Genomic DNA, 18,144 nt, shown 5'->3' with positions numbered 1-18,144 from the left:
CCCAGGGTGTCACATCCTTCTCCCAGTGGCAGTGATGGGCTCTGAGTCCATCCCCAGGGTGTCACATCCTTCTCCCAGTGGCAATGATGGGCTCTGGGTCCATCCCTGGCGTGCTACATCCTTCTCCCAGACACTGACATGCACCTCTGGGGTGCTTTGTCCTTCTCCCAGTGGTGAAGATGGGCTCTGTGTGCTCCCCCAGAATGCCCTGTCCTTTTCCTATCCCCAGGGATGTACCCCCAGGATGCTCTGTCCCTCTCTCGGTGACAATGATGGGATTTGGGTGCATTTCCAGGGTGCCACATCCCTCTCCTGGGAGCAGAGTTGTAACCCCAGGGTGCCCTGCTCTCCTCGCAGTGACATGATGGACTCTGGGTGCACCAAGGGGGGGCTCTGTCCTGCTCCCATCTCTGGAGCTGCATCCTCGCTGTGCCCCATCCTTCTCTCAGTGCTGGAGATGCTCCCCCAGGATGCTCCTTCCTCCAGTGGCAATGACAGGCTCGGGATTTGTCCCCGGGGTGCTCCCCGCGCTGAAGGAGCGCCCCATGGGGTGCCCTGTCCTTCCCCAGAGCAGTGCAGGGCTCCGGGTGCACCCCTGGGGTGCCCCATCCTCCTCCGATTGCCAGACGCTGCCCCGCGTGCCCTGTCCCTCCCCCAGTGCTGGGGACAGTCGCCATCAGCCCTGACGTGTCCCAAGGGGCTCCCTCAGCTCTTTCCTTGGCCACGGAGATGTTCCTTGTGGTGTTTTGAGGCACCCCCACAGCGCCCCCGGGGTCCCCCCGGCCATGCCATTGTCCCCGCTGTGGTCCCTGGAGGTCCAGGGCTCCCCCCCCGCGGGGACAGCGGCCGCGGTGGCCTCGAGAGGGGCAGTGCCTGCCCCGCTTTTGGGGGGCTGCACCCCCAGCCCGGAGCCGGCTCTGCTGCTGGGTCAGGAGACACGGGCTGCGTGGGGACACCGCGGGGGACACACAGCCCGAGGGTGGCTCCATCCTTCCCCCTCCCCGCTCCCGCATCCTCCCGACCCCATCCCGCTGGAACCCTCAATGCCAGGACTCAGCCTTACCACCCACACGCTTTTCGGGTGCCCCTTTTCCACGCCATGTCCCCTCCCTGTCACGACTCGAGGGACCAGATGTGGCTGTGACCCCCGGGCTGTCACCAGAGCTCAGTTCCCCCGGATGGCACCGCATTCCCGCGGGCTCCATCCACTCTGCCTCCGCTTCCCATCCTTTCCTCCGGCATCACAACCCGCGGCGCATCCTTGTCCTGAGGATGCAGAACCCCGAATTAACCCAAAACTGAGTTATCACCCCAGAAACAGCCGGGGTGTGAGGCAGGGAGTGCGAGCCTTGTCACGGCCACGGCATTTCACCGCTCGGCTCCGAGCCCTTCCAGCGGCAGCACGGCGGGAGCCGCTCGGCAGCTTTACTCTATCCAAACAGTTCCAGTTTCCTTTTATTTGGATTATTTTTGTCCTCCACCGTCCTCCAGCCCTAAATTTTGGGGGGTTCCAGCGCCGCTTAGCACTTCTGGCCCTTTTTTCCAAGCAGCATCCGTGTAACTCCGGACTGAGCACCCCAAAAACTCACCTCAACCTTTTTGTCTCCCCCCAAATATTTTTGGGGATCACCCCAGACCTCCTTACCCCCCAGCTCTGCGGGGCATCGACATTCCAGGATGATTTTCCAGAAACTGTGGAGCCCCTTGTCAAGAGGAGCCACGCTCGGGCGATGCAACTTAATTAACTGCTTGTTAATTACTAACAAGGCATCGCCACATCGATATCTATAAAGAAGATTTCCCCTTCCCGCAATGCCCCAAATAATTAAAAAATGGGGTTATTTAGGGGGTTCCTGCCAAAAATCCCCTTCCCTGGCATGATGTGCGATGCCAGCAGATAAAGGTCAATCCTGGCATCTTCAGGGCGAGTCAGAACTTGGGGGGCCCCCTCTGACCCCCCCAAAAATCCCCTGGGTGCTGCCGGTTTGGGGGCCGCCCATCACCGTTGGGTCAGGGCTGGAGTTAATGAGAGCCAGGGGAGCTGCTGCTGGTGGTTAATTAGCATTAATTATTATTTGTATTAGCCCATAGCTGAGGCGAGGGCAGCGGGAGGGGGGAGGTAGACGGACGGAGGAATGGATTGATTGATTGATTGATTGATTGATTGATAGATAGACATGGCTGGTACCGGCTGGTTTTGGGGTCCCCAGGCTGTAGGAAGGCCACCCACAGCTCAGGGAGGGTCACAGCCCCAGGGGACTGCTGGGGACAGTCCCCAAGGGTACAAAAGGACCTGCTGGGAGGTCCGGGGAGCACCCACTGCTCTGTCCGGGGTTCGGGGGGAGCATCTGCGGCTGTACCCAGGGGGGTCAGGGCGGGGACAACCTCAGCTGTTCTCGGGAGTGCTGCGAGGGCACCCAGAACTGTGCCCGAGGATCCTGAGGAGCACCTGCCACGGCGTTTGGGGGTCTGGAGAGGCAGCTGCTGCCACGCCGTGGGGTCCGTGGTGTCCCCGAGGCCCCAGGTGCCACTGCACATGGCTGCACCCCACTGTCCCCTGTCCTCCGGAAACCTCCTGGGTGCAGCCACCTTGGGGACCGCTCCAGAGTGTCCTCAGCACTGGGGACACCCCCAGCATTGTCACTGGGGTCAGGGACAGCAGCTGCAGCCGAGTCCAGGCTGGGGCCACGGCTCCCACCTCCCGGCTGTGCCATGGGGAAACTGAGGCATAGAACAAGGGGGTGATGGCATGGCGGGGGGCCGTGGTGGCAGCCCCCCCTCCTGTTCCTCTGCGGTGCCGGGAGCGGCTCAGCCCGGCCCAGCGCTGCCATTTATCTTCCCTGGTTAGCGAGGGCTGGCGGGAGCGGTGACGAGGCGGATCCCTAACGAGGGAAGACGGATGGCACCGGGCAGCTCCAGCTGTGGCGGGGGGGACGATGGTGGGAGCCCGGCACCAAATGGCTTTTCCCGGTTTGCCTTCCTCACGGCTTCTTTCCTCACTCCTCTTCCTCAGCAAAACACCCAGGAGGGGCAGCGTCCCCTGGACATTGGGGCGCTGTGACTGCCTGGGATTCAGGGTCCCCACCGGGAATGGGGACCCTCGCGGTGGCAGGGCAGACAAAGGGTGACTTTTAGCAGGGTGAGCGTTGCTGGTGGCATGAGGGACACGGCTGCGTGGGCACGAGCAAATCCTACGGGACCACCAGCCTGGCCGTCCCTGGGTTCCAGAGTTAACAGCGTCTGACCCCAGCATCGCAGGCTGCCGGTGGGCTCGGGGGGGTGCGGCTGGGGAGGAGCGGTCCCCTGGGGTCCTGGGGGCAAAGGACAGGACTGCATGGGGACAGCCGTCCTTCTGTCCCCGCTCCGGGACACCGCAGCCGCTCGCCGGTGACTGCCCGCCCCGCGCGAGCCAATTAAGAGCCGATTCTCGTCGGTTGTAATTAGCGGCACCTTCTCCCGGCGCAGAGCTTCTGCATTTCACTTGGGATTTCACCAGCCGCCTTGTCACTGTCACCCAGCGCCGCGATCTCCCCGCGAGGCGCCAGCGGAGATTTGATTACCCAAAGAATTCTGCAGCGGCAGCGGGCTCCAGCCACGGAACCGCTTCTCCAGGCGGTGACGGATCCTCTGGCTCTGCCAGCACCTGAGGCGAGGTTTCCTCATCTGCAGGAAACCTTTATGGGGGAGCATCCCGCCCCGCAGTGCGTGCGGGTCCGTGTGACGGGGGTTCAGCTCTCACCACACACTCACGGTCTCTGTGCAGCTCCTGGGAAGGGCTGCGGGCTGCGCTGGGTCAGTGCCTTGGTTTGGGGCTGGGCTGGGATATGGGTCCTGTGTCCCAGGCATGGTCCTGTATCCAAACCCAGAGACGGGGTCCTGTGTCTGAGCTGGGGTCCTGCACCCAAACCTGGATCTGGGGTCCCATGATGGAGCTGTGGTCCCACATCCGAGCTGGGAGCTGGGGTCCTGTGTCTGAGACATGGTCCCACATGGGAATCTGGAGCTGGGCTCCTGTGTTTGAGCTGGGGTCCTGCATCCGAATCCGGAGTCAGGGTCCTGTGTGAGAGCCGTAGTCCGTGTCTGACCCGCGGTCCTGTATCCAAACATGGATTTGGGGTTCCGTGTCAGAGCTGCGGTCCTGTATCAGAATCCTGTCTGGGCTGTAGTCCTGCACCTGAGTCCAGACCCAGACGTGTCTGTGCCGTGGTTCCGTGTCTGTGCCCGCCGGGCCAGGGAGAGGCTCCACCCGGGACCCGCTCACGCACGGTGCGGGCTCTCGGGCCCCGGGGCGGGTGGATGTGATTTGATATGATGTGATGTGATGTGTGTGTCCGGTGGGATCCGCGGGCCGAAGTGTGCCCTGAGCCGCTCCCGCGGTGTCCCCTGGGCAGGTCCGGGCCAGCGCCATCGCGCAGGACGCCGATCAGAACTACGACTACGCCAGCAACAGCGTCATCCTGCACCTGGACGCGGGGGACGAGGTCTTCATCAAGCTGGACGGGGGCAAAGCCCACGGCGGCAACAACAACAAGTACAGCACCTTCTCCGGCTTCATCATCTACTCGGACTGAGCCCGGAACCGCGGCACCGCCCCCGGCATCCCCCGCAGTGACCCCCCCGGCCCCACGGCATCCCTGTGCCGTGTTTGGTTCCCTGCTGCCCCCCGGCTCCCCCCGCTCTTGCCCAGCCCCACGGAACCCCCCGCCACAGTCCAGCCCACGGATTCCCCCGCTCCTCCCCGCGCTCCCGGCTGCCTTCGGTGCCCGGAACCCCCTTTTCCCGTGAGCTCACACCAAGGCTGCCAATTGAGGGCTTGGGGCTGCAGAGGTTTGGGGGTGGCGAAAAGCTGCGGGTGCCCCCCGCGCTGCCCCACGGCACCCCCATCCCTGGCTGTGGCCCCTTGTCCCGTCCCTTCTCTCTGCCCGCCGCGGGGCGATGCCGGGGGTCTCGGGGGGTCCGGCTGTACAGACGCGCACGGCCCCGGGCCGGGGGGCTGTGCTGGGGCGGGGGGAGCCACCGTCCTGCCCCCCCCGCCGGGGTGACAACATGGTAAAGCAGAGCTGTGATCTCTCCCCGTCTGCTGTGTGTGTCCCCAGTGTTCCCCACGCTGGAGACAGGATCTTTCTGCCACCACCACCCCCCATCCCGACCCCGCTTGGTTTATCAAACCAGCCCAGCCACGAGAGGCTCCCTGTCCCTTCACCACCTTCAGTGCGGCCGCTTGGGCTGCCACCGTTACCATGGCCCTGTCCCCAGAGCCCAGGTGGCCCCATGAGGGGATGGCCCTCGAGGAACAGAGCATTGCCACTGTGAGGGGACACGGTCAGGCCACACAGAGCCACTGGGACCCTCGGGCACACGCGCCCATCCCCGCTGCCTCGGCACGGGCAGGTGACAGCGGGCACCTCCGGAGTGGCTGTGATGGGATCAGAGGATGGGAGCACTGCGGTCACGGAGTGGCACTGGGGACAGGATAGGGCTGGGTGTCCTCCTGGCTGTATGTGTGTGTCCTAGGGGTGTGTGTTCCCAAGAATGAGTGTTCATGTCCCTCAGATGTGTGTGTCTGTGTCATGGGGGTGTGTGTGTTCCGGGCGAGTGTTGTGTGTGTTCCAGGCGAGTGTTGTGTGTGTTCCAGGCGAGTGTTGTGTGTGTTCCAGGCGAGTGTTGTGTGTGTTCCAGGCGAGTGTTGTGTGTTCCAGGTGAGTGTTGTGTGTCCCCAGGTGAGTGTTATTGTGTGTTCCAGGTGAGTGTTGTGTGTGTTCCAGGCGAGTGTTGTGTGTCCCCAGGTGAGTGTTGTGTGTTCCAGGTGTGCTCCCTCCCCCAGCTCTGTGTGTGTGTCCCAGGCCTCGGCGGGTCCCGGCGCCGTTCCCCAGAACCGATCCCAGTTGGAGGCAGTGGCGGGGCCGGGCTGGATCAGAGCCCTGAGCAGAAGGTCCCTGAGAACGGTGCGGCCGAAGCCCCCCTCGGGGACCCTCCCGGACCCTCCGGAACCCCCCGGGACCTTCCAAGCCCCTCCGCCCGCCGGGGCTCTGAGCTGCTGCAGCCCCGGGAGCCGCCGGCAGGGGGCGCGGGCAGCGGAGAGCCTGCAGCGCTCATAGGGCATCGCGCGGGCTCGGAACTACAACCCCCATGAGGCACCGCGCGGGACGCAGCCAATGGGAGCCGGAAGGCGACGCGGGGCCAATCAGAGAGCAGAGCGGGGCCTCGCGGGCGATTTAAAGGCGGCGCAGCGGCGGGAACCTGCCTGAGGCTGAGGGAGCGGGGCCGGGGCCGGGGCCGGGGCCGGGGCCGGGGCCGGGGCCGGGGCCGGGGCCGCACGAAGTGGATACAGTGCCCTGTGCGAGGGATTTTGGGACCCCAAAGGAAGTGCAGGTACAGTGAGGAGGCCGTGGCTTAACAGGGTGTCAGGTCTTGAGGAGCTGAGCGGGCCCAAAGGGGAAGGTGTTGGCACTATGGCATAAATAGTTCTAGGAGCGATTTGGAGCCGAGGCGCCTCTCGCTGCGGATCGCCCTGGCTCCCCTTCCCGAGGAGGCTCCGTGAGCACCAGCAGCACTCCCGAGGGAGCAGCTCCTTCACGGGGGTTTGTGCCCGGCCCGACGCCACGGGCAGCCTGGGAGCTGCACAGGAGAGAGATCCTGCCATGGAAGTGCCTCAGAAAGGAATCACCACCCACTAAACAGTGTCCAGCACACGATACAGCCTAGAATTGTAAACAGTTTCCCACTGCATTCTTTAAAGGGCTCTGGGCTCGCTCTGTCCCTGCCGAGCCTGGCTCAGGTCCTGCTCCCCCGGAGCCGCAGGAGGTGCAGGCACAGCCCTGCCCCAGACTCCATCCATTGCAGTAACTGCACAAAATGCTGCACAATGGAGAGACCCAAACCCAATCTTAGAACCTATGTGGAATCTGCTCAGGAGATTTTAACACTCCCTTTGTTTCCTCCCTGCTGCAAAGATCCCAGGTGAACTCATCCAGTATCAGCAGTTGGGTGTTTGGAGAAGGAAGGTGGGCTGGGGTCACATGTGGGTTATCGATTGTTCAGGAAACTTTCTGGCAATCCATCCCAAAGCCCCTCTGGTTCATTCCTGCTCCTCCAGACTGGCACTGCTGGGACTGAAACCCCTTCACAGCAGCAGCTCCAGAGATTCCTCATCAGGAATTCCTCCCGTGATTTTAATGGGGCATTCCTGCTAATATACTCAAAGGGAAAAGTTTCAAGGGATTTAACACAATGCCCTGACACACAATATTATTGCAGGTACCAAACAGAACAAAGCTAAGGCCAACAGAGTTGCCATAGGCCAAAAAGGATTATCAATATAAAATCACAAAAAAGGGTTGATTGTTCCCTATTTATTGACATACTGTGTCATTCACCTGGTGCTGGCAGTTGGATGTTTGGAGAAGGAAGGAGACCTGAGGTCCCACCTGGGTTAGAAACTGTTCAGGAAACTTCCTTGTCATCCATCCTGGAGCTGTCCTGACAGCTGCAGTCTCACCCCAGACTGGCACTGGTGGGGCCAAGGCCATCAGCAGTGCCTTGAGGGGCCCTGTTGGCTCACCCCATCCCACAGTTGCTCCTGGTTTCCTCTCCAGCTCAGCCCCAGGGCTTCCAGAGTGCAGTCCCAGGCTCTGGTTCCTTTAATGAATTTTATCATGGTGGAGCAGCTCAGTAACAGCTTCAGATGGAACTTCTGGGGAGGGATCCCAACAAAGGATCTCTCAGGCTTCCACCACCTCCCAGTCTGTGCACCTGACAGTGGGGCCCTCCTGCTGAGCCATCATCTCCTGCTGTGTCCAAGTGTCCAGTTACCTGCCCGGTGCTGCAGGGCCCCCGGGCCCTTTGGGTCAGTGCCAGGTCCTGGCCCCTTGCTGGGGGCTCTGGCCATTTTCCTCACAGAGCTCATGCTGCAGCTCCCAGGGTGGCTTCCCCCCAAGCTCTGTGCACTAAATGTGGTCCTCAACACGAGGGACCCTCATTTCACACCCCAAACTGTGACAGAGCAACATCCCCAGACCCCCTAATCCACAGCTGCACCCACAGGCTGGAGCTTCCTTCATCACCTTTAAAAATCCAGCACACCATGGCCGGTCCCACAGGACATCCTCATCCCTGCAATGGAGGGACACGGCTGTGAGGGCTGGGCTGCTGGCTGGCTGAGGAACTGGCTGGGCTGTGGGCTCCCATGTCCTGGGGGAGGCCGGTGACCAGGGGTGTCCCTGGGGGCTGTGTGATGGCACCAGGGCTCTGCAATCCCTTCCTCACTGACACACACAGCAGCTCGAGCCCACCCTCAGCATGTTCACAAAGGTGACACAAAACTGCAGGGCAGGTGACATCCAGGGGGACCTGGACAAGCTGGAGAAGTGGGACCAAGAGAACACGATGAAGTTCAATAAAACCACGGGCAAGGGGCTGCACCTGTGCAGGGACAGTCCCAGGCACCAGCACAGAGTGGGGGAAGAGCTCAGAGCTGCCCTGCAGGGAAGGACTTGGGGGTTCCAGTGGAGGAAAAGCTGTACCTGAGCCAACAGCGAGCACTGGCAGCACCAAACGCCAAGCGCATCCTGAACTGCAGCAAAAGAGTGGCCGGAGGTGGGTGAAAGAGGAGATGCTGCCCCTCCCCTCTGGGGAGCTGTAACGGGATCACCTTTTAGGGTCCCGTCCAACCCAAACCCGTCAGTCACCGTGTGGTTCCACGATAATGAATCCTCGGGGCTCCGTTGGTGCCAGCACAGTTCCATGGCCTCCAGCGACACGAGTGACAACGTTCCGGGGCTGCCGGGCACCGGCGGATCCCGAGCGCGAGTGACAACGGCCCGGGCGTCCCGCGGCCGCCGCTCCCGGCTCCGCTCAGCCGCGCTCTGCTCGCTGCGGGCGGAGGCGATCGCGAAACCCCTTCCCAGTGACCGTCCCTGCACGGAGCCGGCACCGCCACCCCACGCGTGGGTACTGCCGTCCCCATGGGTCCGTTCTGCTGTGCCGGGCTGCGGTGGGATGGGGACACGGGGAGGGAGGGAGGGCTGCGGAAGGTGGATCTGGGAGGACCAAAGGAGTGAGAGGGTCCTGAGAGGGTCGTGAGAGAGGCTGAGTGGGCTGGAAGGGACATGTTGGGACCCTTGGGGAGGCTATGGGAGGGGGCTGTGTCTCAAAGGGATTTAGGGTCTTTGGGGAGGCTGTGCGGGTGCAGGGGAGCAGTAGGAGCGTGGAGGGGTTTGTAGGGCCGTTGGGATCCAAAGAGACACGAAGGGGGGCCGGGGTTTTGGGAGGCTCCTGTGGGAGCCTGAATAGGGGTTCAGGCTCATGGGGGGCTCCAAAGGGGCACTGGGCGCCATTGGCACCCAGTGTGGGTGTGGTGGGTGGGTGCACACCCCGGGGAATGGGGGACCACACCTCGACCTGTGTCCGCGTGATCTATTCATCTTCAGCGGTAACAGGGGGGCTCTGAGACCTCGCCCAGCCTGGGCATCTCCTTCCCCCACTGCACCCTCCAGCTGAACCTATTGCCCCCAGACCGCATCAGTACCCAGATCCCTAGATCGGGAGCCGTGTCCCCCAGCATCCCCATGCCCCAGCACCAGGAGCCCGTTGTGGGGCAGAGCCCCCTGCCCCAGGAGGGCTCCATGACCGTGATGCTGCGTGTGAGGCCCCCCAGCCGCCGGGAGGGTGCTGCACCCCGAGTCCTGCACGTCCTGAACGAGCGCGAGGTGCTGCTCAGCCTGGAGGAGCCCGGCGGAGCCGCCCCGCCCGCCCGCAGCCCCGCCCGCCGCCGCAGGAACCTCAAATTTGTGTTCGACCACGTTTTTAGCGAGGGGGCCACGCAGGAGGAGGTGTTCCAGCACACCACGCTCCCTCTGCTGGACGCCCTCCTCGCTGGCTACAACTGCTCCGGTAAGCCCTGGCACAAACCTCTGATCCTTGCACGAGCCCCTGCCCCATCCGCTCCCAGGCTGGGCGGGCTCAGCAGAGCCCTGAATTTAATTTGGAAGCCCCCACACATCTTTGAGAAGGGGATAACACAACAGCAACCCAAAATCCCACAGCCTGAAGCTTGTCGGTTCCAGCAGTGCTTGGTACTCTGGGAGTCGGGGTGGAGAGGATGGGTAACGGCATTGGGGTAGAGGTGAGGTTGGGCAGGAGCTGTCCAGGCATTTTGAGGGACAAGGATCACTTGCTCTTGTCTGTCTTGGGCCAGGAAGGATGAGAAGAAATGTGATGGATGCATGGAGAAAGAGCCTTGGCTCTTTGCCATTCCTTCCCAGGCTGAACTGCTCTGTAGAGCGGGGTCTGACAGCTCCAGGACAGCTCCCACAGCCCCTCGCTGCTGCTGCTGCCCCCGAGCCAGCCGGCAGCTGTTGGGTGTCACGGGCACATCCCCAGGGGAGCCCAGCACTCTCCAGACTCACCTGAACCGGGTGCTTGGACCAGGGGATGCTGTTCCAGCTCTGGTGGTTCCTGAGAGCCACTGAAGGGCTGCCCCTGTCTCCAAGCTCCAGCACTGAGTGCTGCCCTCGGGAGGAAGGCTGAGGCTCGAGATCATGAGGTTCAAAGGAGGTGCTGGAAGATGGGGGTAAAAGAGAGGAAGCAGAAATGTCTCATGGGGAGAGGGTCAGAGGTGACCTGAGCATGGGAGCAGTGCTCATCTGGAGACTTGTTCTGTCCCTGCTGCATTAGAGAGGCTGAAACCAGGGGGAAAGTCTCCCTTTGGAGCAGTGGGGAAAGTTATGAGTTTTACCTCGTGTCTTGTCTGTGTGGGAAGTTCCTCTGCTCTGCTCTGCTCTGCTCTCCAGCCAGGACCCAGCCTTCTGCTGCACCAGGTGAGTAGTGATAGATCATTTCACCACCCACCCCTTCTCCTTCCAGTGTTTGCCTACGGAGCTTCGGGAGTTGGGAAAACGCACACCATGGTGGGCTCCAAGAGCAGCCCTGGCATTGTGCACCTGGCCACGGTGGAGCTGTACAAGAGGCTCGAGGCCATGAAGGACAAGAGCTGGGAGGTCCTTGTCTCCTACCAGCAGGTTTGCTGTTGCCCAGCGTGTTCCCCCCTGCCTCAGTGTCCCCAGGGAAGAGATTTGGGGTTGATCCAGAGCCTGTAGTGCCACGCTCAGGGTACACACAGTGTCCCCTGCTGTGCCTGACTGGAAGCAGGGTCACCCACCCAGTGGAGTGAACTGGTGCTGGTGGTTTCTGCCAGCTGGAGCAGGGGGCTCTCCCTTGCCGTGCTCACAGAGAAGTGAGAGTTTCCTTGCTGGAAGGGCTGGAGAGGAGCAGGGTTGAGGGAACTGCCCAGCAAAGCTCTGGGAGCTGTCCCTGCTTTCTGAGCCCCATCAGCTGCTCCTGGTGGAATGAGGTCCCAGAGGTGGGGTCAGGGGGAACCCCCAGTTGTGCCAGACCCTGCAGGGGTATCCAGCTCTTCTCCCAGCTCCATCCCAGAGAATCAAACCTCAGCCTAACCTCGAATGCCTGCTCCAGGTGTACAAAGAGTGTGTCTACGACATGCTGGAGCCCGGGAGCCCACTGAACGTCTGGGAGCAGCCCGGGAAAGGAGCTGTGGCACATGGTCTCTCCTTCCACAAGGTAGGAGTGGAAGAAAGGGCAAAAGAAAGGCACAAGGGCTGGGACTGACTCATCTGCACCGGTGCTGAGAGCGGCTGGCAGTCCTGGGGACAGGGGGTGTGGAGGTGCCAGTGCCTCCTGGCTCCTGGCTGGCAGCAGAGGTGGCCTCCAGCTGCCACGGGCCCGCAGAGCTGCCGGGTGCCTGGGCCCCAGTGCCCGGGGCTGCTCGGCCTCGGCGCGTCCGGCTGCCGTGTCCAGGTGCTGATCCGGCCCCTGCGCGTTCTCCCCCAGCCCACGTCAGCAGAGCAGCTCCTGGACATGTTGGCCAAGGGCAGTAAAAACCGGGCACAGCGTCACACCAAGGCCAACGCCACCTCCTCCCGCTCCCACGCCATCTTCCAGGTGAGGGCTGCTGCCTCTGGGATCGCTCCCATTGCTGCTGGAAACGGGGCCGGGAAACTGCCAGCAACGACATCCCAGGGCCGTCCCCCTCAGCACTGAGCTGGCAATTTTGCTCCCCAGGGGCTCTGTCCATGTGCTCTCTGCTTCCTCGGTGCAAAGCTGCCAGTGGATTTCCGTGCCAGCCAGGCCCCTGCCCGAATTCGCAGGGCTGTCACGGCTGCCTGGGCAGACGGAGGCTCTGGCTGTCACTTCAGCCTGAGCCTGCTGCCTCGCCCCTTGCTGCTTGCAGGGGAGCAGCCCAGGTGTCTGGATGCTTTTGTAGTCCCTCTGAAGACCTGACCAGCTATATCCCTCTCTATCATCGAGTATGGGAGATGCTGATTGTTCCCATAGCTGTCCTTTCCTGCCAGATCCCTCCTCTGGCTCTGCTCCTTGTGTCATCACCAGGTGTTTGGCTTGTCTTCCCAATGTGCCAAGTTCCTCTCCTCCTCCTTCCTCATCTCCCCACAGGATTCATTGGCTCTTCCCCTGAAAACACAGAGTCTCCCAGAGCACCTTTGTGGAGCCACAGCCTCAGCCCTTTCTGTCCTTGCAGATCCAGGTGAAGCAGTGGGACACCAGTGGTGGCCTGGCCGGGGACTCACTCGTGGCCAAGCTGAGCTTCATTGACCTGGCGGGCTCGGGGCGAGCGTGGGACACACCGAGCCGGGGACAGGGACTGCGGGAGGCCACCAGCATCAGCCGCTCGCTGCTGGCCCTCAAAAGCGTTGTCCGAGCTCTGACCGGAGCCAAGGTGAGGCCACTCCCGGCCGGGCTCTGGCTCTCCGGGACGGGTCCGGGAGGGTGTCCCCAGGGCCCGGAGCTGAGCGGAGCCTCTGTGTCTCGGGACAGGGCAGACAGAGCCACGTTCCATTCCGGGACAGCAAACTGACTCGCCTGCTGAAGGACTCTCTGGGCAGCAGCTGCCGCTGCACCGTGATCGCAGCCGTGAGCCCCGCGGCGCCCGCCGGTCCCGACACCTGCAACACGCTCCGCTTCGCCAGCCGGGCCAGGCACATCCTGCTGCCGGTGAGCACCGGGAGAGCCCTGCCGGGGCTGGGGCAGGACGGTGCCCGCTGGCGTGCATTGGTGCCTCCCGTACCCCGTGGGAATCTCCCAGCCCGGGGGTGCCGCTGCGGGCAGGAGCTGCCGATGGAGCTTCAGCAGCGTGTGCCTGCTCTGCTGCTAAAGCTGCTCAGCCCAGACCCCGCAGGGCTTTTGCCCACGGCAGCAGGTCTCTGAGCACGGATCGTGTCCCCTGCAGCCACCCGGGGGCCCTGGAGCCTGGAGGAGCCTGAGGGGCAGCGCACACCCCCCAGAGATGGGTGTGCGCTGCCCCATTGTGTTTTAACCACTTCCTCATCCCAGTCCCTGCAGCTGCAGCGCTCCGGGATGTCTCTCTGCAGCTCCAGAACAGAATCCCTGCCCGATCTGCAGTTCCTGGCCAGTACACCAAGTCCCCTGCTGCCGGACCTGTCTGGGCACCAGGAACAGAAGTGAGTGTCCTCGTGTCCTCCCCATGTCCTGCTGCCTCTTCTCGGCCTGGGCAGACTGGGCTGTCCATGGTCTGGATGGATGTGGGACCAGGGCTGTGCTTGGAGATGCCGGACTGTCCTGGGTCCCTTGTCACCCACAGCTGCACACACACCTGGCAGCTCAGGCTCTCCAGGAAGGGATTTACAGCTCGGGAATCTCCCAGCTTCCAAGTTTGACTCTCTTACCCCAAAACTCTACTCACAGCCTCTGCCCTGATGAAATGAGTGTGAAGACAAACGAAGTGGAGGTCCTGGCCCTGGAGGAGTCCATAGGGTCGGTGGAGGCCTTAGGGCTGGAGGAAACTTCTCCTCCCTGTAGCCCCGCAGAGCCCAGCGAGGCTGCCCCAGCCCCAGGAATGCAGCTGAGCTGTGCCGGTGAGGATTTGGGGTGGGAACAGTGGGGATTGGCCTCTCTTCTGTGTCTGGATGGGTGCTGGAGCTGGGACACAGCTCCCGGCCTCGGTGGGCACGGGGCAGAGGAACGGGGGTGTCCCCAGGTGCCACCAAGCGGGCGGTGCCCGGCGTGGCTCCGACCTCCCTGTGCAGAGCGATCCGAGCTCGGCAGCACCTCAAGCAGGAGCCGGGAGTAGCTCTGGGCTCCGGGGGAGCTCAGCTCGTGTGTGCGAGACAGCTCCCAAGAGAGGGATCTCCGTGCCCCAGGAGCCCAGAGCAGCAGATCTGAGCCGCGTTTCTCCCGTCTCTGTCACTCGTCCCTGGTCCCTTGCCCGAGCCAGCCGGGATGGAGCCTCAGCCGGCAGCCGGCTCTGAGCTCTTCCTCCTCTTCCTCCTCTTCCTCCGTGCCACGGCGCGATCCTGGGAGCGGAGCGGGTTCTGCAGACCCCGTTTGCCGGGGACAGCGCAGGCATTGCCCGGGGGCACCGCCTGTGGGACCAGCCCGGCGCCTGTGCCGGCTCTTTTCCTCGGATGCGCTTTGATGGAACAGGGCTGCTGCGGGGCTGGGAGGGCAGGTCTGCACTGAGCTGGGGGGCACAGGGGTGCTCCAGGGATTGGGGGTGCTCCCGAGCTGCAGACAAGGAGATGACTCTGTTTCTTCTCTGCTCTTTTAGCTGAGGCGCCTGTCACCATGCCAGATCCCGCTGTGCCCAGCACCGACCCGGAATGCTTCCAGGAGCTCTCTTCGTGCTCCAGTTCCAGGTCGATGTCTCCCGGGCCGGTTAAGAGGATGCTCGAGTCGAGCAGAGATTCCCAATCAGAAAATTCCCGCAGCTCCCGAACACGGAGGAAGCGCCAGCAGAGTCCTGGGAAGGCAGCAGGAACTCCCCGGGCAGCGCAGAGCCCTCCTGTGTCCCCGGGGCCGCGTTGTGTCAGCCTCCAGCCGTCCCCGCCGGGCACCCCAAGCCCTGGCACCCCGGCAGCAGCGGCTGCACGGAGCCCCAGCTCCCTCCCCGGGCCGGCTCCAGAGCTGCTTCCCCCAAGCGCTGAGCAGGAGCAGCCAGAGCTCCGGGCAGCCCTCCCACATCCACCCCCCAGCACCTCCCCCAGCGTTCAAACTCCAAACGCCTCCAGTTCTTCTCGCCCCCGTTCCTCCTGCAGCCCCGCGAGCATCCGCTCCTGCCCCGCAATGTCCTCCTACCCCCCCGTGCCCTCCTCCCCCTCGGTGTTCTCCTGCCCCTCATTGCCCTCCTGCCCCCCCGTGCCCTCCTGGCCACGGTTCCGGGGACAGCTGCGTGCCCCCGTTCCTGCCCCTTCTGCTGGCTCAGTCCTGTTTGTGTGTTTGCAGGTTATGGGTGGGTTTAGAGAATAAGTTATTGTGTTTTTAATAAATTGTTCTGCTCCAAATCCAAGGGCAAACACGTGGCTGTTCTCTCCTGCCTCATCGTGTGGAGAGCCCAGAAAAGGCTCTTGCTCTGAGCTTGGGCTCCATCCCCTTTCTCCATCATCCCAGGGCCTGATGGTGCCTCTGCACCCTTTGCTGTGGGAGGCCTGGGCCCTCTGCTGAGTGTCCCCGAGAGCAGGTGAGGGGGGTGGGGGACACATGGCCATGGACATCCATGCCAACATCCCAGTCAGGTGAGCTGTGCCACTGTGTCTCTGTCACTGCAGTGGGATCACGGCCCTGACACTGCACATTCACATTTTGAGTTCTTGTTTGTTCCCCATGCTGTGACTGTTTGTGTCCAGGTACTTCAGAGAGGGGATCAAGGAACCGTGTGGGGTGTGGGAGGTTTCCCCACAGCGCTGATGGGGTTTGCCCTGTGAGCCGAGGAACATCAGGCTCCACTGGCTGGCCTGCTCTCCTCCCTGGAGGAAGCAATGGCACAAGCATTGCCACTTTGGAACCCACTCCCCAAGCCTTTCCATTTAAAGCCCCTCTGGTCAGATTGGCCAGCCCACGGTTGAAGGTTCTCTTGCCCTCTCTAACAGGCGCCAGTCATGAAAGCACAACCAAAAAGGCAAAACTTTCTCAATGGCACCAGCCATGAAGATGTTGATCTGCACTAGAGATCCACTCTAAGTTCCCATCCAACTCAAACCACGATGAGATGTTGAGGGATCCGCTGGTCCCAGCACAGCTCCATTGTTGCCAGGCACGTGGGTGACAACGCTCCAGAGCTGCTGGGGACAGGCAGGTTCCAGGGGGGTGACAGAGGCTGGCCCATTTCAGGGCAGGATGCTCCCAGGAGATGCCTGGCTGGGCTGTGTGAGTTCTGCTGGGCCAGAGAGCACCCAGAGCGATGGGGAGGAGGCTGCTGGGAGCCACCATACTCCTGTCCCTGGTGGATGTTCTCCAGGCCTTTGCCATCGAGAAGAAAGGGGATGTGTTCAAGAAGATGGCATGTCCCGCCTTCCTGATATTCGAGAATGTTGCGTACTTGGCTGACATGACCTTTGAGCTGCCCTGCAAGTGCAAGCCTGAGGAGACCTCATCTGTTGTCTGGTACTTCCAGAAGAACCTGCACAGCCACGAAACCACTGTGCTGACAGACTTCAACGGCACTGTGATTGTGGACTCGAGCCACATCCGCGTGGGCAGCGACCTCCTGAAGCGCTTCAGCATCCGCATGTTCAGCCTGCTTGTGTTCCGAGCCCAGGTGAGGGACTCGGGCCATTACCTGTGTGGCACCAAGGACGGGCTCTTCTTCTATGGCTACGACGTGGACGTGCAGCCCACCAGGCAGATCACGGTGGCTTTTCTGGATAAGGACCAGCACGTCCAAGAGGATTTCACAGGGAAGGAATTCACCCTCTTCACCACCTTCTGGGACTGGACGAGCTGTGACCGCTGCGGGGTGCGGGGTGAGCAGCGGCGGATCGGGCTCTGTTACGTGCAGAGTGCCCAGCTGAAGCCCCGGTACCGCACAGCGCTGCCCAACGTCACCTCCTGCGGCTCCAGGGCTGTGCCCGCACACTTCCAGCGCCTCCTCCACCTCCGCAGCCCCGAGGTGGCCATCCGGAGCTGCCTGGCCCCTTGCCCAGAGAAGGAAGTCCCCGAGGAGGGCGTGCAGTCCATCTCCAACATCATTTACAAGGTGGGGGAGAAGCCCCACCTGCCCCGTGTCCCCATCCAGTACCACAGCCAGCCCCCCAAAAGTGACCTGGTGATCACGTGCCCGGGAGCGCGGCCCGAGCACGCCGTGGCCTGGGACAAGGGCTCCGTCCGCCTCTACCGCTCCCACTACCTGGAGGGGGTCAGGAAGCACATGAGGCTCTTCATCGACCACGGGAACCACCTGCACCTCCAGCAACTGCACCGGAAGGACAAAGCCACCTACTTCTGCTGGAGGGAGGGCGAGCTGGTGGCCGGCTTCCAGCTCAGTGTCCCCTTCCAGCCCCGGCGCCAGCGGAGCCCCTCTGACCCCGAGTCAATCTTTGTCATGAGGGCTGTGGGCATCAGCTTTGCCATCATCACCGGCATCTTCTTCCTCATCCACATCATCCACACGTGTCACTGCAGATGGCAGGTGTTGAGGAAACCGGCCAAGTAACAGCAGCTCCCCTGCAGGACACTCGGATACCCTGGATCACCCTCACGTAGGAAATTTCCAGTGTGAGGAACATTTTTGTATATTTTGGTTTCAACATTTTTTTCAATGTTTTGTTTCGACTTTTTGAAGGGAAAAGAATTTTTTTCAAATTAATCTGGCAATTTTCTTCAGAACTCTCTCTGCTTTTGAGGTGTTGTTAGCTCACCCAACTCAGCACAGAATTGGGAGTCAATATTTGTTCCTTTGTATCTTACACATCCCCTGAAGGTGGTGGCACCTCTGCAGGGTTTCAGCAGGGAGCAGGATGTGCCCTCCAGGCTCATCTCCTTTGTTTGAGGATGTGACCTGAGGATTTCAGCCTTCCCAAGAGAAATCCTGCTGTCCTGTGGGTCCCAGCCATGCTCTGGCACTTGAACTGTGTTGATGATGGTGAGCCAAACACGTGGTGATGACATGAGAACCAAAGTCAGGGAGGGAGGCAGATTGTTGGAAAACAATCTGCATCTCCCACACCCAGGGATGGAGCAGGGTACAGCTTGTTGGGTCCCTGAAGGGCAGCAAACTCACCCAAAGCCCCAGAATGAGCCGGGATGGGCTCACACACGGAGGCAGCTCCAGACCTGACTCTCCCTGGGGACTTTGCCACCAAACTCAGCCCCCAGACA

The 18,144-nt window shown here is 62.0% G+C and overlaps 3 protein-coding genes and 1 non-coding gene across 4 annotated transcripts in view; all 4 read left to right on the top strand.

Annotated features, from left to right (window-relative positions):
• The window catches only part of LOC107215056, an 8,141-nt gene extending 3,072 nt beyond the window's left edge, over window positions 1-5,069 (top strand). Inside the window, exon 2 of the transcript XR_001525090.2 lies at window positions 4,392-5,069. This is a non-coding gene — a transcript (uncharacterized LOC107215056). The remainder of the gene's footprint in view (window positions 1-4,391) is intronic.
• A 4,340-nt stretch (window positions 5,070-9,409) lies between these two features.
• On the top strand, window positions 9,410-13,348 carry KIF18B (kinesin family member 18B). Its single transcript, XM_033520021.1, has 7 exons — window positions 9,410-9,891; window positions 10,864-11,018; window positions 11,473-11,577; window positions 11,848-11,958; window positions 12,554-12,801; window positions 12,882-13,026; window positions 13,262-13,348. Exons 1-7 carry the CDS (start codon window positions 9,567-9,569, stop codon window positions 13,346-13,348), a joined length of 1,176 nt encoding a protein of 391 aa, XP_033375912.1. The 5' UTR covers window positions 9,410-9,566.
• On the top strand, window positions 13,108-15,313 carry LOC107215106 (predicted GPI-anchored protein 58). Its single transcript, XM_033520039.1, has 3 exons — window positions 13,108-13,493; window positions 13,738-13,907; window positions 14,600-15,313. The coding sequence occupies exons 1-3, from the start codon at window positions 13,390-13,392 to the stop codon at window positions 15,295-15,297; spliced, it is 972 nt and encodes a 323-aa protein (XP_033375930.1). The 5' UTR covers window positions 13,108-13,389; the 3' UTR covers window positions 15,298-15,313.
• Window positions 15,314-16,228: 915 nt separating this feature from the next.
• Window positions 16,229-17,599, top strand: FAM187A (family with sequence similarity 187 member A). Its single transcript, XM_015651061.2, has one exon. It carries the CDS (start codon window positions 16,229-16,231, stop codon window positions 17,477-17,479), a length of 1,251 nt encoding a protein of 416 aa, XP_015506547.1. The 3' UTR covers window positions 17,480-17,599.
• Window positions 17,600-18,144: the final 545 nt, after the last annotated feature.

This window comes from Parus major, chromosome 27 (assembly GCF_001522545.3).
Source record: "Parus major isolate Abel chromosome 27, Parus_major1.1, whole genome shotgun sequence".
Lineage (NCBI taxonomy): Eukaryota > Metazoa > Chordata > Aves > Passeriformes > Paridae > Parus > Parus major.
Note: the sequence above shows the minus strand (reverse complement) of the source record. Positions and strands in the feature narration are given on the sequence as shown.